At 46.2% G+C, this 25,574-nt stretch overlaps 1 protein-coding gene across 1 annotated transcript; it reads right to left on the bottom strand.

The window, feature by feature from the left end:
• Positions 1-5,479: 5,479 nt before the first annotated feature.
• Positions 5,480-24,470, bottom strand: NKRF (NFKB repressing factor). The gene is made up of 3 exons (XM_056125753.1): positions 24,171-24,470; positions 9,911-10,044; positions 5,480-8,473 (listed from the first exon to the last, which is right to left on the bottom strand). Exons 1-3 carry the CDS (start codon positions 24,434-24,436, stop codon positions 6,516-6,518), a joined length of 2,358 nt encoding a protein of 785 aa, XP_055981728.1. The 5' UTR covers positions 24,437-24,470; the 3' UTR covers positions 5,480-6,515.
• Positions 24,471-25,574: the final 1,104 nt, after the last annotated feature.

Below are 25,574 nucleotides of genomic sequence, written 5' to 3'. Positions count from 1 at the left end.
GGTGTCAGGATTCGAACCTGGGTGAGGCGCATGCAAGTGCTCTACTCACTGTATTATTTCTCCAGCCCATGGCTGGAAATCTTAAATCTCAATATCGAATCATACTTGAGTAGAAATGTGCAGATTTAATAGATTTTTTCTCTTGCATACTTACTGAGAACCATTCCTCAATATCTTTCATCAAGTAATCCTTTATTATTTTTATGGGGAGGAGGGTTTGGGGTTAACCAGTGCACCAGCGGCACTGGTTTTCTGCTCAGGAGTGACCCCTGGTGATCTCAGGGGACCATAAAAGATACCAGGGATTTGAACCAGCCTTACTGCTCTTGTGGCTGCATGAAAGGCAAGTCCCTTGCCTGCATTCTCCCTTTGGCCTCAAAAATTCTTTTATTTTCTGAAATAAAATAGCTTTTATTTATTTTGGGGCTTGGGGGTTACTCTTGGCTCTGTACTCATGAGTCACCGCTGCCAGTGCTCAGGAGATCATATGTGGTGCTGGAGATCAAAACCAGGTAATCTGCATGCAAAACAACCAAGTGCCTTTCCAACTGTATTATCTCTCTGGCCACCAAATAGTTTTATTTTAAAGATTTTACTTAAAGATACGTGAGGGGAGAGAGAGACACGTTCAAATGGGAACATGGTCTTCTCCAAAGTGCATTCCTTTTAAAAAACTCACAACATGGGGGTAAAGAGATTAAAATAGAGCAAGGAAGGTGCTTGTCTTGCACACATCCAATCCAGGCTTGATCTTCAGAACTGTATATGATCCTCCAAGTCTCACCAGGAGTGATCCCTGAGTACAGAGCCAGGAGTAAGTCCTAAGCATTGCTGAGTGTGGCCCCAAACCAAACAAACAGATTCACAGCAAGCTGGGGTTCTAAAGCATCATATTTCATGGTCCAAGGGACCACAAAACATTCAACTGAATGTCTGAATCAAATTTTCCCATTTTTCTTTATGATATTTGAAATGCCACAGACTGCCTGCATATAATAATGATGACAGTGGTGATTGGATTAACACAGATTTGAACTTGTCTTCAGTTTTGCACCTGCTGATATGGGAAAGGGAGAATCATGAAGAGCCTCATCACAAAGTTGTAATTAAAGTCCTTTATTTAGGCACCGTCTCCAGCTTCAGGGGTTACTCATAGCAAAGTGAATGCATTGTATACCACTAAAAAAAGAATCCTGGGCGATGGCATGGTATTTTCATTCAATTTTGCAATCAAAGGGCAGGGGGAAAAAATTATGTCAAACTTTCAAGTAAAACTTAAAAGTGCTCATGCAGGTCTTCTATAGCAAAGTGGTAAGGTAAAAGCCCTCCCGTTGATCGTCGATTTGCTCGAGCGGGCCCAGTAACGTCTCCATTGGAGACTTTGTTGTTACTGTGTCTGGCATATGGAATACTCTCGGTAGCTTGCCGGGCTCTCCGAGAGGGGCGGAGGAATCGAACTCGGGTCGGCCATGCTCGCTGCTGTGTTATCGCTCCAGCCCTGAGTTCAAAATGACATTAGGGCCAGGGGCTGGAGCACAGCGGGTAGGGCGTTTGCCTTGCACGCAGCCGACCCGGTTTCGATTCCCAGCATCCCATATGGTTCCCTGAGCATAGCCATAGGTAATTCCTGAGTGTAGAGCCAGGAGTAGCCCCTGTGCATTGCCGGGTGTGACCCAAAAAGGAAGAAAAAAAAAGAAAGAAAAAAATGACATTAGGGCCAGAGAGATAGAACAGTGGGTACTTACCTTGCATGTGGCCAGCCAGGGCTTCAATTCCTGGCACCACATAGGGTGGGTCACCTGAGCACAGTCAGGAGAGATCCCTGAGCACAAAAGCAGGAGGAAGTCCTGAGTACAGTTGGGTTTGGCCAAAACTCCAGGACAAAACAAAAACTGCTATTGCAAAGAGAAAATAACGAACTTGACCAAAAAATGGGGAAGAGATAGAAGCACATAGTGAAAGCAGCTCATTCTTGCCAAACTTTATTGGGGGAGGGGTTCCAGGTGATGATCAGGAGGCTCAGGAACCCCACTGTTGATTCTCCACCAACCAGATCCAGGATTTGGGGCAAGGGCCCAAGGATGTGATGCTGTTAAGAGTTCTACAGTGCAGGGGATATCCCAGTCACCCCAGTGATTTTTGAGAGCATCTAGGGCTGCATCTGCTGATGCCTGGGGGACCATATGGTGCTGGAAATTGTACCTGGGTTGGGCGGATGTGCCCTAACCATTGTACTATGTTCTGTCACCCAGCCCCATTGTCAAATCCTTTTCACATTTTTTATTCCCAAGCAGTTAAAATCCCACATCGATAGAAAATGTTAGGAAATCTGCACCTTTAAATTCAGAATTTAAATTTGTATATCCTTGTTCTATTTGGAGTGATCTTAACTATGTTACTATTCTATTCTGCAGAGGCTGGGGATAGTACAGGGTTAAGGCATGTACTCAATGCCCCGCATGAGCATAAGCCTGATTTGATACTTTGATGGGGCTTGTTTTTTGGGGGGACTACACCTGGCAGTATTGAGCTTACTGTGCTCAGGAATCACTCCTGGAGGTGCTCAAGGGACTATGCAGTGTTGAAGATTTAACCAAGTTTGGCTGCATGTAAAGCAAGTGCCTTCCACTCCTTATTATCTCCCTGGCTCTGAGTCTGATCCTGACACAGTCCTCATCATTCATAGTCTCCCTAGCACTGCAGCATGTGGACCCAGAGGCTCCTCAGCACTGGTACCACATTGCCCTTGTATTGAAATGCTGAACCACAGGACGAATGGTCTACGGTTGGAAGCCTACCTCAGGGGCTGGGTGAGAGGGCAGTTGGGACAGAGAAGGGACCGTTATGACAAAAATGGTTGGAATGGGGGCTGGAGCGATAGCACAGTGGGTAGGGCGTTTGCCTTGCACATGGCCGACCCAGGTTCGATTCCCAGCATCCATATGGTCCCCTGAGCACTTCCAGGGGTAATTCCTGAGTGCAGAGCCAGGAGTGACCCTTGAGCATTGCTAGGTGTGACGCAAAAAGAAACAAAAACAAAAAAAATGGTTGAAATGGATCGCTCTGGATGGGAGATGTGTGCTGAAAGTGGGCAAATGACCAAACATGATGGCCTCTCAGTATTGCAAAGGATCATGCCCAAACAGGGTGGAGGGAGGAATGCGAGTAACGGGGGAGAGAGAGCGCCTGCCATAGAGGCATGCTGGGGTGGTAGGAGGGACATGGGGGATATTAGTGGTGGGAAGTGTACACTGGTAGATGGGTGTTAGAACATTGTTATGACTGAAAATCATGAAAACTTTGTCACTGACAGCTTTGTAACTATCTCATGGTGATTCAATTAAATAATTAAAAAGAAATGCTGACCAGTTGGCCAAGAACCACTGGGAGTGGTCCCTGGAGCACCGTTTGGGGGAGTTACCCTCTAATTGTTCTGTTGAACTTTTCCAGGGTTTTCCCACTGTTTAATCCCTAACACCATTCTTTGCTTTTTTGGGGGATGGGGGAGCCACACCCAGCAGTGCTTAAGGAGACCTTATGAGGTTCTGGGGATTGATCCCACATGCAAGTGTACTACCCCCAACATCATTTTTGGTCTTTAGGTCATACCTGGCAATGCTCAGGGGTTACTCTTGTCTCTACACAAACCTGCTGTACTATGGCTCCATCCTCACTTTGAACTGAGGGCTGGGTCATCTCACTAATTAATTCAGAACTTCTCAAGTTTGACTTTTTGTTCACTTCTGGGACACACCCAGCATCAGTGCTTAAATGTTGCTCCCAATAGTGCTTGGAGAACCATTTGGTGCCAGGGATCAAACTTGGGGTCTCCCACATGCAAAACATGTTCTCAAAATGTTGGCATTTTTCCCTTGTAGGTAAAAAATAATTTAATTCCCTTCGCCACTGTTAAAACCATTAAGGGTTCAAATAAAGGCACACCTCATTTCTCTTCTATAAACATGCACTGACACATACTGATAAAAGTTAGTAGAAATCCAGTATTACACTGTCTGGTAATCACCATAGGTGACTCTAAGCAGCAAAGCCCCAGGCCCCCAAGTTAACCTTACCTTTGCAATGTTCAAATATCGCTTTAACTACAATGTGCAACTTCTTCAGGTAAAACAGGATCAAATCAGGTGTATGTTTTATATCTATTGGAATTTTAATTACAATCTTTTCCTCATTATTGCAGACACTAAGCAGTATCTCTATTACAGTGTTTTCTAACAAGGCCAGCAGTTCCATTTTTAGGATAAAAGACATCTTTATACTTACAGGCCTGTTCAGATTCTCCCTTTAGCATTTTCAACTCTTCACTGTTACTAAAATTTACACTGGTAGGATTTATCTGTTTCACGTAAATCTTAAAACGCATCAGCATCGTTAATTCATAACACTGATTTTTTAAAAAGTCATTGGGGCTGGAGCAACAGTATAGCAGGAAGGGCATTTGACTTCCATGTGATTTTGGGTTCAAATTTCTGGCACCCTATATGGTCCCCAGCCCTACAGGAATAATACTTGAGAGCCAAGAGTAATCCTTGGGTACCAGGTATGACTCCCAAACAAAAACAAAAATAACCAGAAAAAATAAAATTACTTAATTGTATAAAAATATGAGTTGGGGGGAAATTATATTACGATTTTATCATTGACTTACAATTTTATGAAATTACAGATTAGTTCCATCACTTATGCTTGTATATTCACCACTTCCACAAAAAAAGATATCCCAAATATGAAATAAAAAGGAAACATAGCTAAGGGAATAAAAAGTCATTGGTATTAACTATTTCATCTATAGAACTGAGCACAAGAATGGGGGGTGAAGCGGGGGAGGGCCCCTTGGGACATTGCTGGAGGGACGCAAGCTCTCTGGTGATAGGTGGTGTTGGAATGATATATGCATGAAAAATATGAGTAACAACGACCAGAGAGATAGTATAGTGGTAGGGTGCTTTCACTGCAAGCAGTCAATGCATGTTCGATAGCCAGATCCCATACTATTCCCCCAAACTACCAGGAACAGTCTCAGGAGTAAGCCCTGAGCACCTCCAGGTGTGGCCACCAAACCAAAGAGAAAATAATGACACAATAATATTAAGGAGAGGAAATAACTGTTGTGGGCTTGCACCAGATCCATCCTGGTGTTAAATGTGTAAAGACACTGTGAAGCACCCATTAATTCTGAATTCCATTTCACTGAAGGTGACAAACTCTGCATATTAACATCCACCGTTGATAATCTCTCACTTAAAAAATCCCAAATCATGTAAAAACCAACAGTCCAATATTTGGTTGTGGCCAACATGCTGGGCTCTAAGTGCCTCTTTACCTGCTCAATTAGGATGTTCAGCTCCACTGGGCTCAGGTCTGGGGATACTTCATTGCCCACCTTGCTATTATTTTATCCAAAAACCCCAGAGTATTCCCTGGAGATTGTTGCTCAGAAAAAAGTGCAGAACCGACATAATCACCTTTGGCTCCTTTTTATTCAGGAAGCATACACTAAATCTTTTTATACATATTTTTGTACATTGCAGAAACCAGCGAAAATAGCCATTTTAAATATGCTACAAAGTTGACTCTTGGGGCTTGACAAGCTGTTTGAGAGGGGGAACCAGTCAACTGATCTTTTCCTCAAATCACTGATGTTATCTGCAGTTTATTGACCGAGCTCTGCCACAGGGTGGCTGTTTGGATGTGCTGCCATCCAAACTGAGGGAAAAACGGTGACGGAGAGGTTTGCAAGTCTCTCTGCAAGGCACCAAGAACAGACAGTTCCAGCTTCCTTTCTTCAGAGTGAATCAAAGTTTTCCCCAACTTTCCAAATATCTCTTAAGTAGTCCTCTCTCAGCATGAAGACTAGAGATTTGTTAAAAATTGAAAAACAACAACCATCTATCACCACAGACAGTAAGTCGCTTCCAATTGTGAGGAAATCACATGGGAGAAGTTATAAATAAATGAACATTAAAGTTACTTTAGGAAAGTTTTACACCAGTTAACTGGGAAGGACGTGTACACGCACATCACAAGGGACTCAGAAAACAGTCTAGAACCGGCTCTACACAAAAAGAATAGGTAATACAAAACATGATCTGACATTTTCAGTTAAGTCTGGAATGAAGAATGTAGTCTGACTGTAGCTGATGTCAATTGTACATATTGTTACAGGTTGCTGTGCTATGCCCTTCAGAGTGAGAATTTTTCTCAGGAGTTAAAATCCCTCTGGATGTGTGTGCTGGCTTTATACCAACTACTAAAATGAAAGGGACACAGCAGTATCAAAGACACACACAGGGAAGTGCGCAGACGTCATCTGCTGGAGTAAGCTTGTGACAAGTGGACTGGAAGGTCTGGGTGGGGATTTGAGAGTTACTAAAACACTATAGGAAATGAACACAGCAAAACATCTTAAGAATGGATATACTTTGCAATTCAATCATGTAGCATTTATTGAATTAATTGGCCTTATTGGGTATTCCACAAAATAAATTAAGGAGAGCTCAATTTGCTTGAGGCATAACCAGCTCATAATGCCCGACTTGACCTTCCTGTTTGAGTTGATCCAATAGGTCTTCCTTCCGTCGTTTCCTACCAACCACTAGGTATCTGTCATGGCCCACCCCATGGGACTTACTCTTAAGACCATACTTTTGGGCGATCTGATGAATTTGCTTCCGCTCATCATTGGTCAGCTCAGTTGAGAAAGTCAAGTCGGTGTGGCTCTCGGAGCGGGCATAATTCCGGATGATCTGTTCGATGTCTCTCTTGGCAATCCTATTCACCCTCTCGACATCTAGACCCAGCCCTTCCCGCTTATGCTGCTCTTTTACGGAGATGGGCTCCCGAATGCCCTCACCGGATTTCCCCAGACCCCCACCCGTCCACCCCATCTTTCGCAGCAGCTGGTTGCCAATGTTATCCTCTCGGATCTGTTGCTTGTATGCCTCCTCGGCTGAGCGGCCCTGAATCTCGTTCCTTGAAATCACATCTTCGACAGCACCTTTCTTCAAGTTGTTAATGACGGTTGGCTGTGTCTTCTTGAGGATCTTCACGGCCTCCCCGGCTGCTTCATATTTGACTGTTTTCTTCACCCCCACGGCTTCGGCAATGACCTCACTCTCAAGTATCACCTTGCATTTCCACCGAAGACCTGTCATCCGCTCAAAGACGTACTCTACGGTCATTCGGTTAAACTGTGCTGTATCATTGAGCGTGCACACAGGATTGGTAGAGTTCTCATACACCACGAGATCCTTGATATCCTTCTTCTTTCCCGAGCCCCGGGGGGATGAGCCACTCTGACACTGGGAACTTTTAACTGATGGATAAGTGGGCTGGGTTTTCTGCAAGATTTTCAAAGCCTCGTTGGCAGCTGCATGCTTACTTGTTTTCTTGGTTCCATAACCTTCGGCTAGGCAGTGGTCTTGCAGAAACACCTGACAGCGCCAGGTGCGATTTGGCATCATTTCATACTTGTACTCAATGGACATTTTGTTGAACGAGGCAGAGTTGTTGAGGATGCCTATGGCATCATTTGCATTCTCCGTGATGATAAAATTGGTCCAGTGCTTGGCAGAAGCATTATGAATTGGTTGCCCAGTCGCATCCTTTGTTAGCACCACCAGGTCCTCTGGGGGTTTCAGTGCTGGAGGAAAGTCACAGGAAAGCATGCCAACCTGGCACACCACCAGGTCCTCTCCAAAAGTGTGCTTGAATTTCCGGCGGACCACCCTCACCTCTAGATGTTTCTGCAAAAGTTTGATGGCCAGCTCAGTGGCGCGATCCCTAGACCCATTCTTGCTGCCAGCATAGCCTGTTGTCAAGTAGATATTTTGGCATCGGACTTCACAAGCATAACCATCGATGAGAAGTTTTTTACTTTTGGGGATGTCAGCAGGAGGAATTTCTTTCAAGGGTGCATAGATGTACTCAGGATTCGTCTTACATGCCTGAATACAGCGTGTCAACATGTACGTGTAATTAATTTTATCAGATCCAGCAGTCATCTCAGGATTTGAAAGGCTCTTCCAGATAGTGGCGGTTAACTTATCAATGAAAAACTGCTTCTCAGCTACCACTGACTCAGGAAATGTCTGTGATGCCGAAGGTTCGAGGATTGTCTGGGCTTTTGCTGGCTGTGGTGTGCTGCTGGGACTGGGTTTCCCGCTGTCGAAATGCATGTTGGCTGTTACAGATTGCTCTTTTGTGAAAATAAATTCCGACGAATCAAAATACTGAGAATTCCCATCTTGGACTCCGAATGAGTCTTGAGTATAATCTTGGTAGGTGTTTCTTGGCATCTGGGCAGACCGTGTTTGTTCCTTGACTTCCTTTGTGGGAGGGCCCGAAGATTCTTCTTGTCTTTCCTCATTTGAACTACTAGCGACAAAGTGCACGGGCTCAAAACGTGGTCTAATTTGGAACTTGGAAATGGCCTGTTTTTTTGGAGGATTCTGACCTACAGAATGAGTGAAATTTACAACTCATTAAAATAAAGAGGACTATTTCAAAAGCACCAAGAAGGGACCAAAAAAAGGTCCAGTAATAACCATCCTAAATTCAAGCTAGATCAGGGGGACAAGGTTGTTCACACAGAAAAACTTCAGACTACTCACGTGAACAGTGTCAGATTTTAGACTAAGGAGGGATGTTCCCTACCCTCACAAGAGGAAGGAAGAGAGAAAGGGAAGAGACTTAACAGAAAATATGCCCTTGAGTCAATTATGCGGGTCATCACCATGCATGCCTAACAGATGTCAGAGTTAAGAGGTGGTTCCGGCAGAGTCAAGTGCTACCAGCACTGCAAAGACCCGTTTTTCTTTACGATTATAAATGGAGCGACTCTAGTCAGGGCCTTTTCACACTGCCTTTCTCTTCTTATACCAGAGGTGAGGAACTCCATGATGGTGCCTTTTTCTTGCTTGTTTGGTTTTTGGGCCATTCCCAGCTGTGTTCAGGGCTTCCTCCTGGAGGGCTTGGGGGACCATATGGGGTGACAGGGATTGTACTATTGCTCTGGCCCCTGTGATGGTGCTTTTGAAGGTTTCACTCAAAAGTGAAACAAAATGATTAATCCCAATGTTTGCATCAGAATCTTTGGTTCTGATCCATTTTGAAAAAAAGGAACCAGGCTATATTTTATTTCTAGAACACCTTGAAACAAAGGCCTTTTAATATTTATGGGCTTTTTTGGCACACACTAAGAGGAACCAAAAACTAAGAATACTAAGGGATAGGAACAACAATGCAGCAGGGAAGGCACTAGCCTTGCACATAGCTAACCCAGGTTCCATCCTGGCATCCCACAGAAGCCATCAAGCCCTTCCAGGTGTAATCCCTGAGAGCAGAGTCAGAAGGTAACCCTAAGCACTGCTGGGTGTGGTCATAAAAATTGATAAAGGGGGCCTGAAGAGATAATACAGTGGGTAAGGCACTTGCCTTGCATGTGACCGACCTGGCCTCATATCCCTGGCATCCCATATGGTCCTCCAAGCACTACCAATAGTAATTCCTGAGTGCAGAACTAGGAGTAACCCCTGAGCATTGCCAGACATGGCCCAAAAAAAGAAAAAAATAGATTGGGGCCGAGTGATGGTATGTACAGCAGGTAGGCTGTTTGTCTTGCATGCAGCAAACCCGGGTTTGATACCCAGTATTCCATATGGTCCTCCAAGCCCTGCCAGGAGTGATCTCTGAGCTCAGAACCAGGAGTAAATCCTGAGCACTGCTGGTTGTGGCCCCCAAACAAACAAAAACAAAAAGGAAAAAATAGGCCTTTACATCACTGTAAGGATTAATGTTGCCAATGTCACTGGCAGCTACGACATTTACAGCACTTCTTTTAAAAGCCACACTGCTCCCTTCAAGCCTGTCTGGCAGAAGCGGACATACGTACCATCACAGGATGAGGAGAGGTGGCGCTTCTGACCTTTGGAAGCTTTGGGCAGCATGAGGTCATAGGAAGGCATCTCCCCAATATCAATACCTTCAGCCATTTGGAGAATTTTTTCCATCAAGCGTGGGCTGTACCTATGAGAAGGAACACAATCTGTAGTGAAAATAGGAAAGACTATAGCTTTTCTCAAGAGCTTCTAAGTAAGCCTTCTTGAACTTACTCTCACCCACCTTTAGCAACTGAATCTCTTCACTATATAGTGCGAAGAACTTGTTCTAAAATACCAAGATACCCAATGGGAAATAACACTATTGGTCTTGGGAATCACCATTCCCCCCCCACCCAAGACATGCAAATATCAAAATCAAGAAATCTCATGAAAAGACTTGAATTCTAAGGTATCAGTCTAAATGAAGGCTCCCCCACCCCCACCCCCGTCCTGTACTCTTTCATAGCTGCATGTTCTATGACAACAGCTGCATCCTCAGTTGTAGAGAAGCAGTAAGGGTGTTGGGAGATGCTGAGCTAGTATCTAGACTGTGGTGTCTCTTTTCCCATCGGAAAGGACTCAGCATCCATAGAGAAATGGCTGATTCCAAGTCTGGGAAAGAAAATGTCAGAGGCACCCAGCAGATCTCTGTAGGCCTGGAAATACAGGAAAATCCAGAGCCTGTGTCAAATCCTGTGTCAAATGCCACAGGTGAGGGTTGAAGAGAGGGTTCAGTGGTACAGCATCTCACATATTGGGGCTCTGGGTTTCATCCTTGGCACCACCACTCCCCCAAAAAGCAAAAAAGAACCCCCCCCAAACCACATGAGTCACATTAAAGGAACTCAGAGCCAAACTCAATGGACTGCTTTTAAAAGGAGAAAATGTAAGGATCAATAAGAACAATTACGGGGCTGGAGTGATAGTACAGTGGGTAGGGTGTTTGCCTTGCACACAGCCGGGTTCCATCTCCGGCATCCCATATGGTCCCCCAAGCACCACCAAGAATAATTTCCAAGTGCAGAGACAGGAGTAAACCCTGAACACTGCCAGGTGTGACCCAAAAAGAAAAAAAAAGAAAACTCATTCAGTAGATTTTAACACATCAAAACCAGTCAAAAAGGGACTGAAGGGGCTGGAGCAATAGCATAATGGGTAGGATGTTTGCCTTGCATGTGGCCAACCCGGGTTCGATTCCCAGCATCCCATATGGTTCCCCAAGCACCGCCAGGAGTAATTCCTGAGTGCAGAGTCAGGAGTAACCCCTGAGCATCGCTGGGAGTAATCCAAAAAAAGCAAAAAACAAAAAGGATTGGAGCAATAGTACAGGGGATAGGCTATGCGCCTTGCATGCAGGGTTGATCGGGTTTTGAGCCCCAGCATCCAGTATGGTCCTCTGAGCCTCACCAGGAATGATTACTGAGTGCAGAGCCAGGAGTAACCCTGATCATTGCTGTGTGTGGCTCCAAAAACAAACAAAAAAGATTTTAAAAAACATTCAAAAAGCCTGTAGTTGTGAATGATACTTAGATAATACTTAGAAACTCACTAGATGATGGGAAGACATCAAGATACTGCTTCAAACCAGGTTGTCAGAAGAAATAAGCATGTCTGATGCAAACTGTTGCTAAGAATAACTAAAGAGCCCTGGAATAAAATCTCTTTTACCAGCTGAGAACTGAAGGAATGAAAACAACTATTCCCATTTGCTACTCAGATGGAACGCTGAAGCTATTATGCAAAAGGCTGGTGGGGGAAACATTCCAGACACAAACATGTCAGCTTTTGTTGACAGAGTCGCAAAAGGCGTAGCTAGAAAATGGCTCAACGGCTTAAGGTGCTTCCCTGGACAGTGCAAGGTGTTGAGTTGAAACCTCAGTGCCAACTTCAGGCACTGAGGTGACACTGCCCACCCTGCTGACAGGATCCCCGGGAAACAAAAGTTCCAGAGGATACATCATAAGCATTGGCTTACGATGTATCATGGGCAACTGTGAGGTCCTGACTCCCCATTTCCCTAGGTCCCCAGCAAGAAAAAACAAAAGATAAATGAATGAACTCAAAATGGATCATAGGGACTAAGTCAATGATGGTTGGAAGGGTAGTTTGGGATGGGAGATGTGTATTGAAAGTAGATAAAGGACCAAACGTGATAACCTCTCAGTATCTGTACTGCAAGCCATCTGTACTATACAGTAATGCCCAAAAGTAGAGAAATTGTCTGCCATAGAGGCAGGGGAAGGGGTGGGATTGGGGGAAATACTGGAGACATTGGTGGTGGGAAATGTGCACTGGTGGAGGGATGGGTGTTTGATCATTCTATAACTGAAACTCAAACACGAAAGCTGTGTAACTGTATCTCACGGTGATTCAATTTTAAAAAAATGGATCATAGGGGTTGGAGCAATACTACAGTGAGGGTGTTTGCCTTGCACACGGCTGATCCAGGTTCAATCCCGGGTACCCCAAATGGTTTCCTGAGCCTGTCAGGAATGACTGTGAGTACACAGCCAGGAGTAAGCCTTGAGAACCACTGGGTGTGGCCCCAAAACAACCTCTCCAAAGTATCATAAACCAATACCAAAAAGTAAAGTCCCAGGAGTCAGAGCACAAGTTTTGCATGTAGTTGTCCCAGGTTAAGTCCGTAGTACCACTGGGTCCCCTGAGTACTTCCAGGATCGACCCCCCAAAACTGAAACAGGATCAGCCCCTGAGTACCACTGGGTGTGGTCCCAATATACCTCCTCTTAAAAAGTGAAACTACAGGGGCCGAAGTAATAGTACAGTGGGTAGGGCTTGCACAGATCAACCCAGGTTTGATCCCTGGCATTCCCCATATGGTCTCCCAAGCAACGTCAGGAGTAATTCCTGAGTGCAGAGCCAGAAGTAACCCCAGAGCATCACCGGTTGTGACACCCCACCCTCAAAAAATGAAACTACAAAATGTTTATATATAAACAAAGAAGGAAATTTTCCAGATCTACAGCTAGGGGTTGGGAAGATAGTTCAATGGACTAGAGTGCATATTTTGAATACTGAAGAAAGTCCCAGGCTGGAACCCTGCTACTACATGCCCCCATTGGGACATCCTCTCCCTCCAAAAATATACATACACAGAACTGGAGCTAGGTACACAGTTCTTATACTTGAAACCAAAAGTATGATCCATAAAAAAGAAAGATGAATAGAATAAAAAAAAAACCTTTCAGAGCTTAGGAAAGGGCTCAAAGAAATGGAAGGCCGACTTTGCATGAGGGAGTGACTGGGTTCCATCCCTGGCAACACCCAGAGGGAGCCTGAGCACTGAGATGGAAATAGCCTCTGAACACTGTCAGGTGAAAGCAAAAGAACCAAAACAAAAAGTTTAAAAGCTTCGCAAAAACCTGACAAGAGAATTTGAGGCTGGAGTAATAGTGCAGTGAGTAGGGCACTTGCCAAGCACACAGCTAACCCTGGTTTGGTCCCCAGCACCCCATATTGTTTCCTGAGCCCGGCAGGAACGTGATCCCTGAGAACACAGACAGGAGAAAGACCTGAGCACTGCCAAGTGTGGGCCTTCCCAAATAAAAGACAACCAATGATGTGTCCCCAAATATCCTACACTAACTAGGACATAGAGGCACTAGATAGAGTGTGAACACAGAAGCAGGGCTAGGGGGATTTGGTCACAGACAGTACAGGGGTTAAGGGACTTGCCTTGCATGCTGCTAACTACACCTTATCTCCAGTACCATGTATGGTCCCCCTAACACCAGCAGGCATGACCCCTGAACACAGAGCCAGGAATACGCCCTGGTTTGTCCCAAAACCAAGAGAAAAAGAGTATAGACACCTAAAAAAGAAACAATTTTCACTTGTTTGGCTTACTGTAATCCCACATTTCGGATTTTGGGGTAATACCCAATGGAGCTCAGGGGCTAGTCTTGGATCTGTACTCAGGAGTAACCCCTGACAATGCTCGGGGGACTATATGAGATGCTGGGAATTCAATCAAAGGTCAGTGGTATGCAAGTAAGTGCCTTAAACCCTATACTATTTCTCCAACTCCCTACTGTTCCCTTTCCAGAAAAAACACCCAGAGTGCCCCTAACATACCACTGAGAAGAGCTCAGGGATTATTCCTTGCTCTATGCTCAGAGGGCACAGAGGGATAAGGTGCTTGCCTTAACTGCAGCTGCTACCCTACCCCCATTCAACCTGGCACCACACAGAGTCCCCCAAACCCTATCAGGGGTGATCCCTGAGCAGAGCCAGGAGTAAGCCCAAACACCCAAATAAACATAGATTTTTTTGAACTGACACTCTCCTCCCGTTGTTCATCGATTTGCCCGAGCGGGCCCAGTAACGTCTCCATTGTGAGACTTCTTGTTACTGTGTTTGGCATATTGAATACTCTCAGTAGCTTGCCAGGCTCTCCAAGAGGGGAGGAGGAATCGAACCTGGCTCGGCCAGGCTGGCTGTGCGCAAGGCAAATGCTCTACCGCTGTGCTAAAAACAAACACAAGAACTTTCTTTGATTCAATGTCAATAGATTTCTACTTCTGCTCTGAGTCTGTTTGTAATATTGATTTATTTTGTTAAGGTGCTGCAATTTACAAAGTTGTTCATAACCTAGTTTCCAGAATACAATATTGCAGTAGCATTTCCACCACCAGTGTCAACTTCCCTCCATCAATGTTCCCAGGATCCCTGTCACTGTGACTGTCCTCCCTTTGTTCATCAATTTGCTCAAGTGGGCCCAGTAACACTGTGAGACTTGTTACTGTGTTTGGCATATAGAATATATCACGGGCAGCTTGTTAGGCTTTGCCCTGTGGGTGAGATACTCTCGGTAGCTTGCCGGGCTCTCTGAGAGGGGGCGGAGGAATCAAACTCGGGTCGGCCACGTTGACTGTGTGCAAGGCAAACGCCCTACCTGCTGTGCTATCGCTCTAGCCCACCAGGATCCCTAAAAAAAGATTTTTGAAAGGGGTTGTGGAAAGGCTGGACGGATAGTACAGTGGGTAGAGCATTTGCCTTGCATGTGGCAGACCCAGGTTCGACCCCTAGCATCCCATATGGTCCCCTGAGCACTTGAGTAATACCTGAGCAAGAGTAACCCCTGAACATTACCGCTCCCCCCAAAAAAGGTGAAAAAGAGAGTCAACACACTTGAACAAGGGAACTTAGAAAGGTGCCTGTCATGAGGGCAGGCTGGAGGGTGGGGGGGACTATGGGATGTAATCTCTTGAACATTAATGGAGGGAAGTTGACACTGGTGGTGGGATTGGTGCTGCAGCACTACGTGTCTAAAACTCAACTATGAATAACTTTGTAAATCATGGTGCTTTAACAAAAAAAATTGTAAAAAGAGGGGCTAGAGAGAGCTCAAATGGCTGAGTACAGGCTTTGCACATAGGAAGGCCAGGACTGCTATACAGCACCACATGGTCCCCTATGCAATGTAAGGAGTGACCACCAAGCACGGAACCAGGTGTGGTGTCCCCTGGGCACTACTGGGTGGGACCCCCAAACCAAATAAAGGGGAGGGCCTTATGACACAGACCAGCTACTTGACAGGATATCATTTGTTGGACTACAGTTCTAAACATTTTAAGAAATAACACTGGTTTGCTCTTTCTCCCCCCCAAGGGAGCTTAGGTTTATTAAGCTACTCCCAAAACAGTGCTCCCAAGACACAATTCCATCAGGCACTCCCAATCCTCTATGTTTGTCTTTACCCTCTCCTTTGTGCTCTTCTTCTCCTGTTAATCACTTATATTCCCATATCAGACCCTATAACTTGTAAAGTCAAATTCTTCTGAGGGCTTTGGATTTTATACATTGCGTTTATTGCGCTATATTGTGCATGTGATATATTGCGTTTCTCTTTTCCTTATGTCCTTTGCATAGTTTATTTTAGTGCGATGTCCTTTTTGCGGGCTGGAGCGATAGCACAAGCAGTAGGGCGTTTGCCTTGCACACAGCCGACCTGGCCAACCCAGGTTCGATTCCTCTGCCCCTTTCAGAGTCTGGCAAGCTACCGAGAATATCTCGCCCGCATGGCAAAGCCTGGCAAGCTCCCCATGATGTTATCGAAATGCCAAACACAATAACAAGTGTGACAATGGAGACATTACTGGGCCCACTTGAGCAAATCGATGAACAACAGGAGGACAGTGCTACAGTGCTATAGTCCTTTTTGTATAGACAGAGGAAGACAGTTAATATTATGCTTTTGTAGCACAGGAGTTAACTGACTCTGAATAATATTTACTTCTGTGCATCCATCATATTTACTTGACTTAAGCCTCATTTGCCCTTACTTCCTAACACCCCTAAAGGGAGGGTCCCAGCAAAGGACTTAGATAGACCCAGGGCAAGTCATAAGCTACCCTGGCATCAAAATGGGACAGACTAAGTGCCATTAGAAGTATATTAAGTGCACAGTCATGGAACAAACTCTGTCATCTAAAGAGAAGTAATTGAATAAGAACCCTACTGGGGTTAGAAAAGAATAACCTAGCCTGAGGACTGTAGTTTGGATATATAGCGGGATGTACCCAGGAAGAGCTACCATTTAAGCTTAACATATCTCTTTCTGTGTCCATACAAAATGACTAGAATGATAATATTTATTAAGTAAATTTAAGATGATTGTTTAAATAGATACTGGCTAAGGAAAGGAGAAAGCAATACTTCCTTAAATGGAATTGTACCCTTGGGCAGATCTCCTAGCAGAAATCTAGAGTACTGAGTACTTAGGTAAGATTTTGTCCTTGAGTATCCCTAGAAGAACTTACCCTGAAGAGGCTTTACTTCTTTTCATTGTTTATGATAATGTTCTACCACACCTATGCGTAACTGTTATACCCAGTCCTTAATGATTTCTCTATAACTAATGCTACGAGACTTGAATTGGCCACTGATTACCAACTAATGCTACGAGACTTGAATAATTGGCCACTGATTACCAACCAGTCTGGTGTCCCCATTCCTTTGTTCATCCATCGTCATAGGCTAGCCAAGGGGGTTGGTGTTCAACCCCGAAAGCACCAGGGTACCCCCTTGGGTCACTGTGGGCAGGCCAGTGACCATGCCAGAACAGAATGACAATCATTCTTTATTAAAGAGAAACATAAACATGGAATTGAGTGATGTTTTGGATACCAAGGGTATGTACTCACGTTTCTGATGCTTCTGGCCCCCATGCCAGTGTTTGGGAAGAAAGTTCAAAAGGTGAATTAACTACCACACCATTACATGAACAGACTCTGAACCTGAAGGAGGGTAGCCCTTTTCAGGTCTGTCAGAGCAGGCTCCATCCTCATCTCCATTCACCTTGCTGAACTGAGTGGTTGGACATGGAAGCCCTTCATCAACAAACTTCCAGAAGCCAGACCAAGTGGGATCTGCATTTTCCACTGACTTAAGTGCCACTGAGAAACAGACATCAGCACACAAATGCCGAGTAAAATCTTATATTCCTTTCCTTGTACCTAAATATGAGAAAGCATTGTCCCCAAAGTCATATACTCTATATATTACCTCTCTTTTGACTGAGGAGTTCTCTTCTCAAGGAATGAGAAGTAAACAAAGGGGAGGGAGGAGAGGGAGAGAGACAGTACAGGAATTAAGGTGCTTATCTTTTTGTTCTGGGGCCACACCTGGCAAGGCTTACCCCTTGGCTCTGTGCTCAGGACCACTCCTGACTGTCTTGGGGGACTGTATGAGATGCTGGAGATTGTACTGGCTGTGAGCAAGGCAAACGCACTACCCACTGTATTATCACTCCAGCCCCAAGGTGCTTGTCTTATATGCAGCCAACACCAGTTTGATCCAATACCACCTGAAGAAGTGACCCCCAAGAACAAAGATAGGAATGCCCCCCCCCCGTCAACACCAATGGGGTGTGGCCCCAAATCCTACTCATCACAAAAAAAGATCATGAAAGTGAGATGAAATCTACACACCTTCAATTAGTAATGGCACTTCTGTGACTTAAAATCGGTACCAAGACAAGCTACACACCTTCCATTCCAGTCAAAACTCCCCTGGCCTTCAGCGCCAGCCAGTGCCAGACAGAATGTAAATGGTAGGTGTGTACACAGTGTTGATGAGTGTGGTAGAGGGGGCTCCCGCCACTAACATTTGCTCACTTCTCAAGATTCCTCCCAGCATTCCACCACAAAACTGTCTTCCAGTCTATAAAAATAAAACTGCACAGGTTGCCAACACAATTTGCTTCCTGGCCCTGATAAGGGAATCCTAATGCCAAAGAAGCGCAAATGGCCATGAAAAAGGTCAGGGTGTACCTAATAAATGACTCTTCAAAGAACAACACAAGCTTTGTTTGGGGGCCGTTCTTTGGTGCTCGGGGGTTACTCCTTCATAGGAATCACTCCTGGCAGGGAACATTTTGGATGGTGCTGGGGCTGAACCCAGGTCAGTCACATGCAAGGCAAGTGCCTTACCACTGTACTTTGTCTCGGCCCCTCATAATGGTCTTCTTGAACATATGTGATCAAAACTTGTGTTGTGGGGGTGGAGCGATAGTACCGCAGGGAGGGCCCTTGCCTTAGTATGCAGTCAGCCCGAATTCAATCCCCAGTAAGCCATATGGTGCCCCAAGCCCACCTTGAGTGATCCCTGAGTACAGAGCCAGGAGTAAGCCCTGTGCACCGCTAGGTGTGGCCCCAAAAAACAAGACCATCACGAGGCTTTCAATGATGTTTTGAAAGTCCCCCCCCCCCCAATAGTAGCCCTCCAGAGGATCAGGTGCAGGCACACACTTGAATTTAGCCAAGCAGTCAAGCTTCCATGACTCAGTTTACCCCAGCCTTTTATTTCAAAGTGGATTTGAAAGTACCACCACTCTGGAAAGCGGAGAGAGAAATTTCCAAGAAAAGCACCTACATACCAAAGGCTTGGTAACCTTGATACCACCATGGGGGTGACTTTTCCTTTTATGACACTTCCCATACGGCCTCTCCCTGCAGATCATGTGTACTGATTTGCAGTATGGTGTGGGAAAGAATGTAGTACTTGTGGACCAGAGAGCTAGTAAACAGGAAAGGCACTTGCCTGGCATACACTGTCCTGAGTACCATATATGGTCCCCCAAGCACTTCCAGGAGTGATTCCTGAGCACAGATCCAGGAGTAAGTCCTGAATGTGGCCCACCCACCCTCCAATATGAGAATGGAGAATGTAGTTCTGTGTGGCTGCGGAGAATTGTAGCTATACTCAGTGTTGTTCAGAGGAAAACCCAATGTGGCGCCAGAGAACAATGAGAGTAAGCTGTATGCAAGACAAGTGCCATACCCCCTATTCTAGCTTTCTGACCCAAGAAAGTTGTCCATAGTTGAATAAATCCTAAGTTTCTTCAACATGTCCTGACTGGAATGGAAGGTGAATAGCTTTTAATGGCTTTACAAAATTCATGTCCTGAACATACAAACCTGTTTTGCTTTGTTTTAGGGCCATACCCAGCAATGCTCAGAGGTCACTGCTGGCTCTAGACTCAGGGATCACTCTTGGAGGTATGTGGGGGACCATATGGGGTGCCAGGGATCAAAGCCGGGTTTGTCGCATGCAAGTGACTTACGCACTGTACTATTGGTCCAGCCCCCATGAACATATAACTTTTAATGACTTTATAATATCCCATCTTATTTTTGATTGGGGGCCACAGCTGGGAATGCTGAGGGTTAACGCCTACCTCTGCATTCAGGAATTATTTGTGGCAGTGCTGAGGAACCAAATGGGATGCCGGGGATCAAACCTGGGTTGGCAGCGTGCAAGGTAAGTACCCTACCTGCTGTACTCTCTGTCTCCCAATATCCCATCTATGGCAGTGTCATGATGCAAAATACTGTTACTAAGGTGAGTCATTTTTTTAATCAACCACCTTGAGATACACAGTTAAGTTGTTCAAGATTGAGTTTCAGTCATACAGTATTTCAACACCCGTTCCTTCATCAGTGTACATTTCCCACCACCAATGTTCCCAGTTTTCCTCCTACCACCCTCTCCTCCTTCAGTCAGCCTCTATGGCAGGCACTTTTCTTCTTTCTCTATTGCTCTATCTCTTTACCATGGAGAGTCTTGGAGTAAACGTGTGATGTGTGTGTACTGGTTAAGTCTAATTTATAGTTTAGATAATTTAAACTATAGATAAACTATAGATAATTAACAAATATGGTTATAAATGCTTCAAATAAGACCAAACAAACCCCAACAGGCCTTTAGGATTTCCAAAAGTATATTATAATGTCCAATGCTTTTGGAAATAAAGATATTATTCAACCATCCGACCAGGCCAGGGAAATAAAAGAAGGCTTCTAATAGACAAAGACATGACTTCTTCCAGAATATTATAGTTTTGAGTTTAATTTGTTTTGGGTTTTTTTGTTTTGTTTTTGCCCACACCTGGCACATTGATGGTACTCGGGGAACCCATATGGGATACCAAGGATCGAACCCTGGTCAGCCACGTGCAAGGCAAGTGCCCTACCCACTCTACTATCACTCCAGTGATAGTAATCTTACAGTCTTGAACAAAGATAAGTGCATATGCTTGTACAGCTGCTACACAATGGCCATTTATTAAATAGAAATCTACTATTTAATAAATGTCCAAGAATAGATGCTTGACATGTTTCCAATATGTATCCAACTGCCTCACTCAGTCCAAATTTTTAAAAATAGCTGAGATTTAAAAATAACTGAAAAATGATTCTCAAGTCTAAGACTGTATCTGGCTGGGCACATAAGACTATGTATACATAAGATACATAAGACTATGTATGTGGCCCCAAGACTCCTAGCAGTGAACATCAGACAGAGCAAAGATAGCTCCATCTTCCTAGAGCTTCCACACCTTCTGTAACCTGTGCCTATCTTGGAACATCAGTCTTGCCTCAACCTAGATTAAGACAATACGGGATGCAGCTGGAGCCACAGTATAGCAGGTAGGGTGTTTGCCTTGCACTCAGTCAGCCGGGGTTTGATCTCTGGCATCCCACATAGTTCACCAAGCACTGCCATGAGTAATTCCTGAGTGCAGAGCCAGGAGTAACTCCTGAGAACTTCCAGGTGAGGCCCCAAAACAAACAAAAAGAGTGAAGAGAAACAGTTTTAGCTACTTGAGATTCCCAGTTGCCTGGGGTTTTTTTTGGGGGGGGGGGGGAGGGAACGACAATATTTTGGAGCTGGAGAGAGAGAGCACAAAAACAAAACATGGGAACTTGCTTCACACAGGACCAACCCACGTTTGATTGCTGGCACCCAAAAAAATTACCTGAGCTCTGCCAGGAGTGATCCCTATGCAAGGAGCTAGGAGTAAGTCCCGAGCACTCTTGGGTATAGTCCCAAATCCCTCATTTTTTTGGCCGAATCCGACAGTGTTCAGTGCTTATTTCTGACTCTATGTTCAGGGATCACTCTTGGGGATGCTCAGGGGAAACCATATGGGGTGCCGGGATCAAACTGACATCATCCTCATCAAGGCAGGTGCCCTCCAGGCTATGCTATTTCTCTAGCCCCTAATTTTAGAAGATTGGGGAAAAATCAGCTTTGTTTGATCACTTGCTCAGTGTTTACTCTCGTGATCAGCATTACTTACTGTCCCTTTTGGCTCATGCTTGCCAAATATTAGCATCTGTGTCTTCCTGGAAAGAGGCAACAGGAGACTGAGCCCCAAACATTGGATGGCATGGAAGTCACATCCCTTTTTGACCTCCATGGATTATGCTGAGAAAATGAGACTAAGCCTGAGATGTTGCATAAAGGGGGATACAGAATTACTTACAGGATTCTGTACATTAAAAAACTCTCATCACTCTCAAAAATTAGAAATTGAGCTCCCATTTGACCCAGCAATACCACTCACTCCTGGGAATATATCCCAAAGAAGCAAAAAGTATAGTCGAAGTGACATCTGCACTTGTTTGTTCATTGCAGCACTCTTCACAATAGCCAGAATCTGGAAAAAATCTGAGTGTCCGTTAACAGATGACTGGTTAAAGAAACTTTGGTACATCTACACTATGGAGTACTATGTAGCTGTTAGAAAAGATGAAGTCATGAAATTTACGTACAAGTGGTACTACATGGAAAGTATCATGTTAAGCGAAATGAGTCAGAAAGAGAGGGATAGACATAGAAAGACTGCATTCATCTGGGGAACATAAAGTAACAAAATAGGAGACTAACACCCAAGAGTGGCCAAGATTAGTACCAGGAATTTTGTTCCATGGCTTGGAGGCCAGCCATACATGCTAGAGGGAAAGGGAGCTCAGATAGAGAAGGGAGCACCAAATAAAGGGTGTTGGGAGGATCCTCCCAGGATGGGAGAAGTACGCTAAAAGTAGATTATAGACCAAACATGATTGCCACTCAATGTCTCTTTTGCAAACCACAACACCCAAAAGGAGAGAGAGAACAGAGGGGAATGCCCTGCCACAGAGGCAGGTTGCGATGGGGTGCATGGGGGGTGGGAGGGATACTGGGATCCGTGGTGGTGGGAAATGGGCACTGGTGGAGGGATGGGTATTTGGTCATTGTGTAACTGAAACCCAAGCACAAAATTTGTAAGTCTACAACTGTACCTCATGGTGTCTCACTAATAAAAATTAAAAAAAAAACTCATCACTCATTCACTTCACACACATACTTATTCAGTGGTTATTATGCAGGAGGCACTTACATAGGTACTGAGGATAAAGGTGTGATCAGGAAAGCAAGCCCTCTCCCCCAAATGAGGTTATATTTTAGTGGGAAGGTGAGATTGATTAGTACCACAAAGGCTGGTTAGTCTCCTCCCCTGTGTATGATTTGGAGTGGGGGGAATGAGATTCCGTATAGCTTTCTGGGATATTATGACAGTCTATGAATAGAGGATAAAGGTATCTTGTCGAAGGGAAGAACAGTATTAAGTGAAGATCAATTTGACATATCTGACCAGATTACAGAGACTTCCTGGCTGCCATCAATTCCTCCAGGGACCTAATCATGCTCTCTGGGGTCAGAGATTACACCAACCTAGATAGCATAGGGGAAATTCTCTATTTGGTGATGCCAGCAACACCCTGGAATACTACATTCATAAGGAAGGACAGGAGTGGACAATTCTAGGTGTCTGGATCCATTATAGTCATTTCTGGAACTGAGGTGGCAGAATTTGATCTGATCATTTTCCAGTAGTTCTCATCCTTCCTAATTAAAAATTCACCATGAGGCAGAAGCATGAAAAGAGGGAAAAAACAGTAGCAGCAGCTTCTTAAGTGTATCAATGGAATGATGATGAGACTAGGGCTGCTTTGGGATTTTAGAAGGGTAGAGACCCAAGGAGTCTGATTTGACCAAAAAAAAAAAAAAACCCGCCTTGGAACCACACTGCAGTCTCCAATAAAGGCAAAGAGCTTTCCAGAAGCATGTAGCAAACAGTGACCAGGATGTATGGAAAAGGTGCCCCTCTTACTCTCCCTGCAAACACATACATACGAACACATACTAACACAGAGAGAGAGCGCACAAGCAAGAGAGAGTGAGAGTGAGAGTGAGAGAGAGAGCTGCAAACCTTACCCAGAGACCAACCGTCAATCCTAACCATATCTTTTTTTTTAAGAGAAAGGCGGACAGACGGTTTTAACAGTACCTATATTCTCGTCTTTGTTTGCATCCACATTATGCGGAAATCTCGAAGCAGGGCAAGAAAAGCAAGGCAAACCCTGAAGCCGGCAGACCTAAGACAAACCAAGCTCTCAGGAGAAGCCGGGCGGACTGGGGTGGCTGATTTAAGTGATCATGGGGAGAATAGAATTAGGAACTGCAGCGTCTCCTCCCACTCCGCTCAGCTCCTGCCCCCCTCCTTTCCCCCGCCCCACCGCACCGCAGACCCTCCAGAATTCTCTAGAAATACCACCAGCTTAGGGACCCTACACAGGTTCAAGGCCCGCGATCTGTCATTTCCCACTCCCTCCGGAGCCCCCTCCTCACCGTCCTTTCCCGGCTCCCTACCCGGGTCCTCTGAGGGGCCGCTCCCGTGATCCCGGCACCCTTCCCCCCCTACTGTCATCCACGGCTTCCTTTCACCGCCGGATTCCCCTGCCCCCCGCTTTCAGGGCCCAAAGCAAACCCTCTGCAGTCCCCCAGTGCTCGCCAACCGCCACCTCCCCCCGCCCCCACCCGTCTCCGTCCCTATCCCGACACCACCCCCCCAGCCGAGTCCGCGTCCTCGGTGCCACCCCTACCCCCGCCGCCGAGTCCGCTCGGATCTCCCCGACTCACCTACACCCCAGGAAAACGTGGTTGGTCCAGGCAGCGGAGAGCGCGAGGAGCTGATCGAGCGCGGCCCCCGGGTAGCTGTGCAGGTGGCGGCAGATGAAGCTGCGCCGCAGAGCCCAGTGCCAGTCACTCTCGTGGCTATAGCGCCACTGCTCGAGCACGGGCTCGGGCGGGGGCGGCGGGAGGGGCGGTAGCGGCGGCGGCGGGAGGGGCGGCAGCGGCGGCGGCGACAGGAAGTCGCCCCCCAACAGCAGGCGCCCGCCAGCCATCTTCTCTGCCCCCAAGCCGGGACCCCGGGGCTGCGGCGGCTCCCCCAAGGCGAGGCAGCGGGGACGATCGGATCGGGATCGGGGGCTGTGGGAGACAAGAGGCTGGGGAGAGAAGGGGGGAAAGAGCAGTCGCGGGAGGCCGGCGCGTGTCGGGGGCGCGGGCCGGGGGTTGGCGGTGCCTCAGGAAAAGAGCGAAGCTCGAGTCCTGCACGCGGGAGCAAGCCCGCCACACTCCCGACTTCGGAAGAAGGGGAGGTGCCAACCGCCCGCACGAGCGCACCCGGGCCACCCCAGGAAGAGCCTGCACCCTTCGGAAGCAGGCGCGCCACGGGGAGAGAAGCAATAGCCGCCGGCACGTCTTTTTCTCCCCCTCCTCAGGGCTCAAGCCTACCTCCCCGCGTGCAGCCCGGAGGTTGTGAGGCCAGTGCGCGTGCGCCGCGGCGGTTCCTTAACTTCAAAATCCCGTCTCAGTCTCGCGCGACGTGTGCTTCCCTCCCCCCCCCCCCCCGTTCCCATGACGCCACCCCCCGGTTGACGCACGGTGGTGACAGTCTAAACCAAGGGCGGGGACTCCAGAAAGGAAAAATGTGGAAGGTTCTCCAGTGTTCGGGTACCTAATTGTACGAAATCCCTGGAAGGCGCCCTCAGGTGATTGTTGGCAGCGGCGGGCCCGCCGGATGCTTTTTCCTGGATTTCTAGATTTCCAGGCACGTCGGTGTTCTTTGGGAAGGACTTCTACGCCTCCTTGCGTCAGTTCCCCCAGGTGCCTTTTCTTCAGAAGAGAGCTTGACTAGCTCTGCGCATCCGTTCCTCCTTACCTTTGTGTTTTATGTGAAAACACAGGGGTGGAGAAACACTCTCCCAGAAAATCATCCTTCTCAAATTTCAGTTGCTGACAACTACGGGCGCGTTGTTCATTCCCACGTTTCCATCGAGATTGCAAAGAGCTGCAGTTCATAGATTAATGCAAAACATGCCGGGTGAATTTGTTCCCCCGGCCCTCACGCCCAGCCAGGATTAATCCTGACACACAGCCAGGAGCAAATCCTGAGCACTGCTGGGTGTAGTCCAGCTCCCCTGCCCCAATAAAATAGATTATATTAAATTTCAAAATACCTGCCAAGTACCAGAAACCTAA

The sequence above is a fragment of the Sorex fumeus genome, unplaced genomic scaffold (genome assembly GCF_029834395.1).
Source record: "Sorex fumeus unplaced genomic scaffold, SorFum_2.1 ptg000058l, whole genome shotgun sequence".
Classification (NCBI taxonomy): domain Eukaryota; kingdom Metazoa; phylum Chordata; class Mammalia; order Eulipotyphla; family Soricidae; genus Sorex; species Sorex fumeus.
The sequence above is the reverse complement of the archived record's forward strand: the minus strand, read 5'-3'. Positions and strand labels throughout refer to the sequence as shown.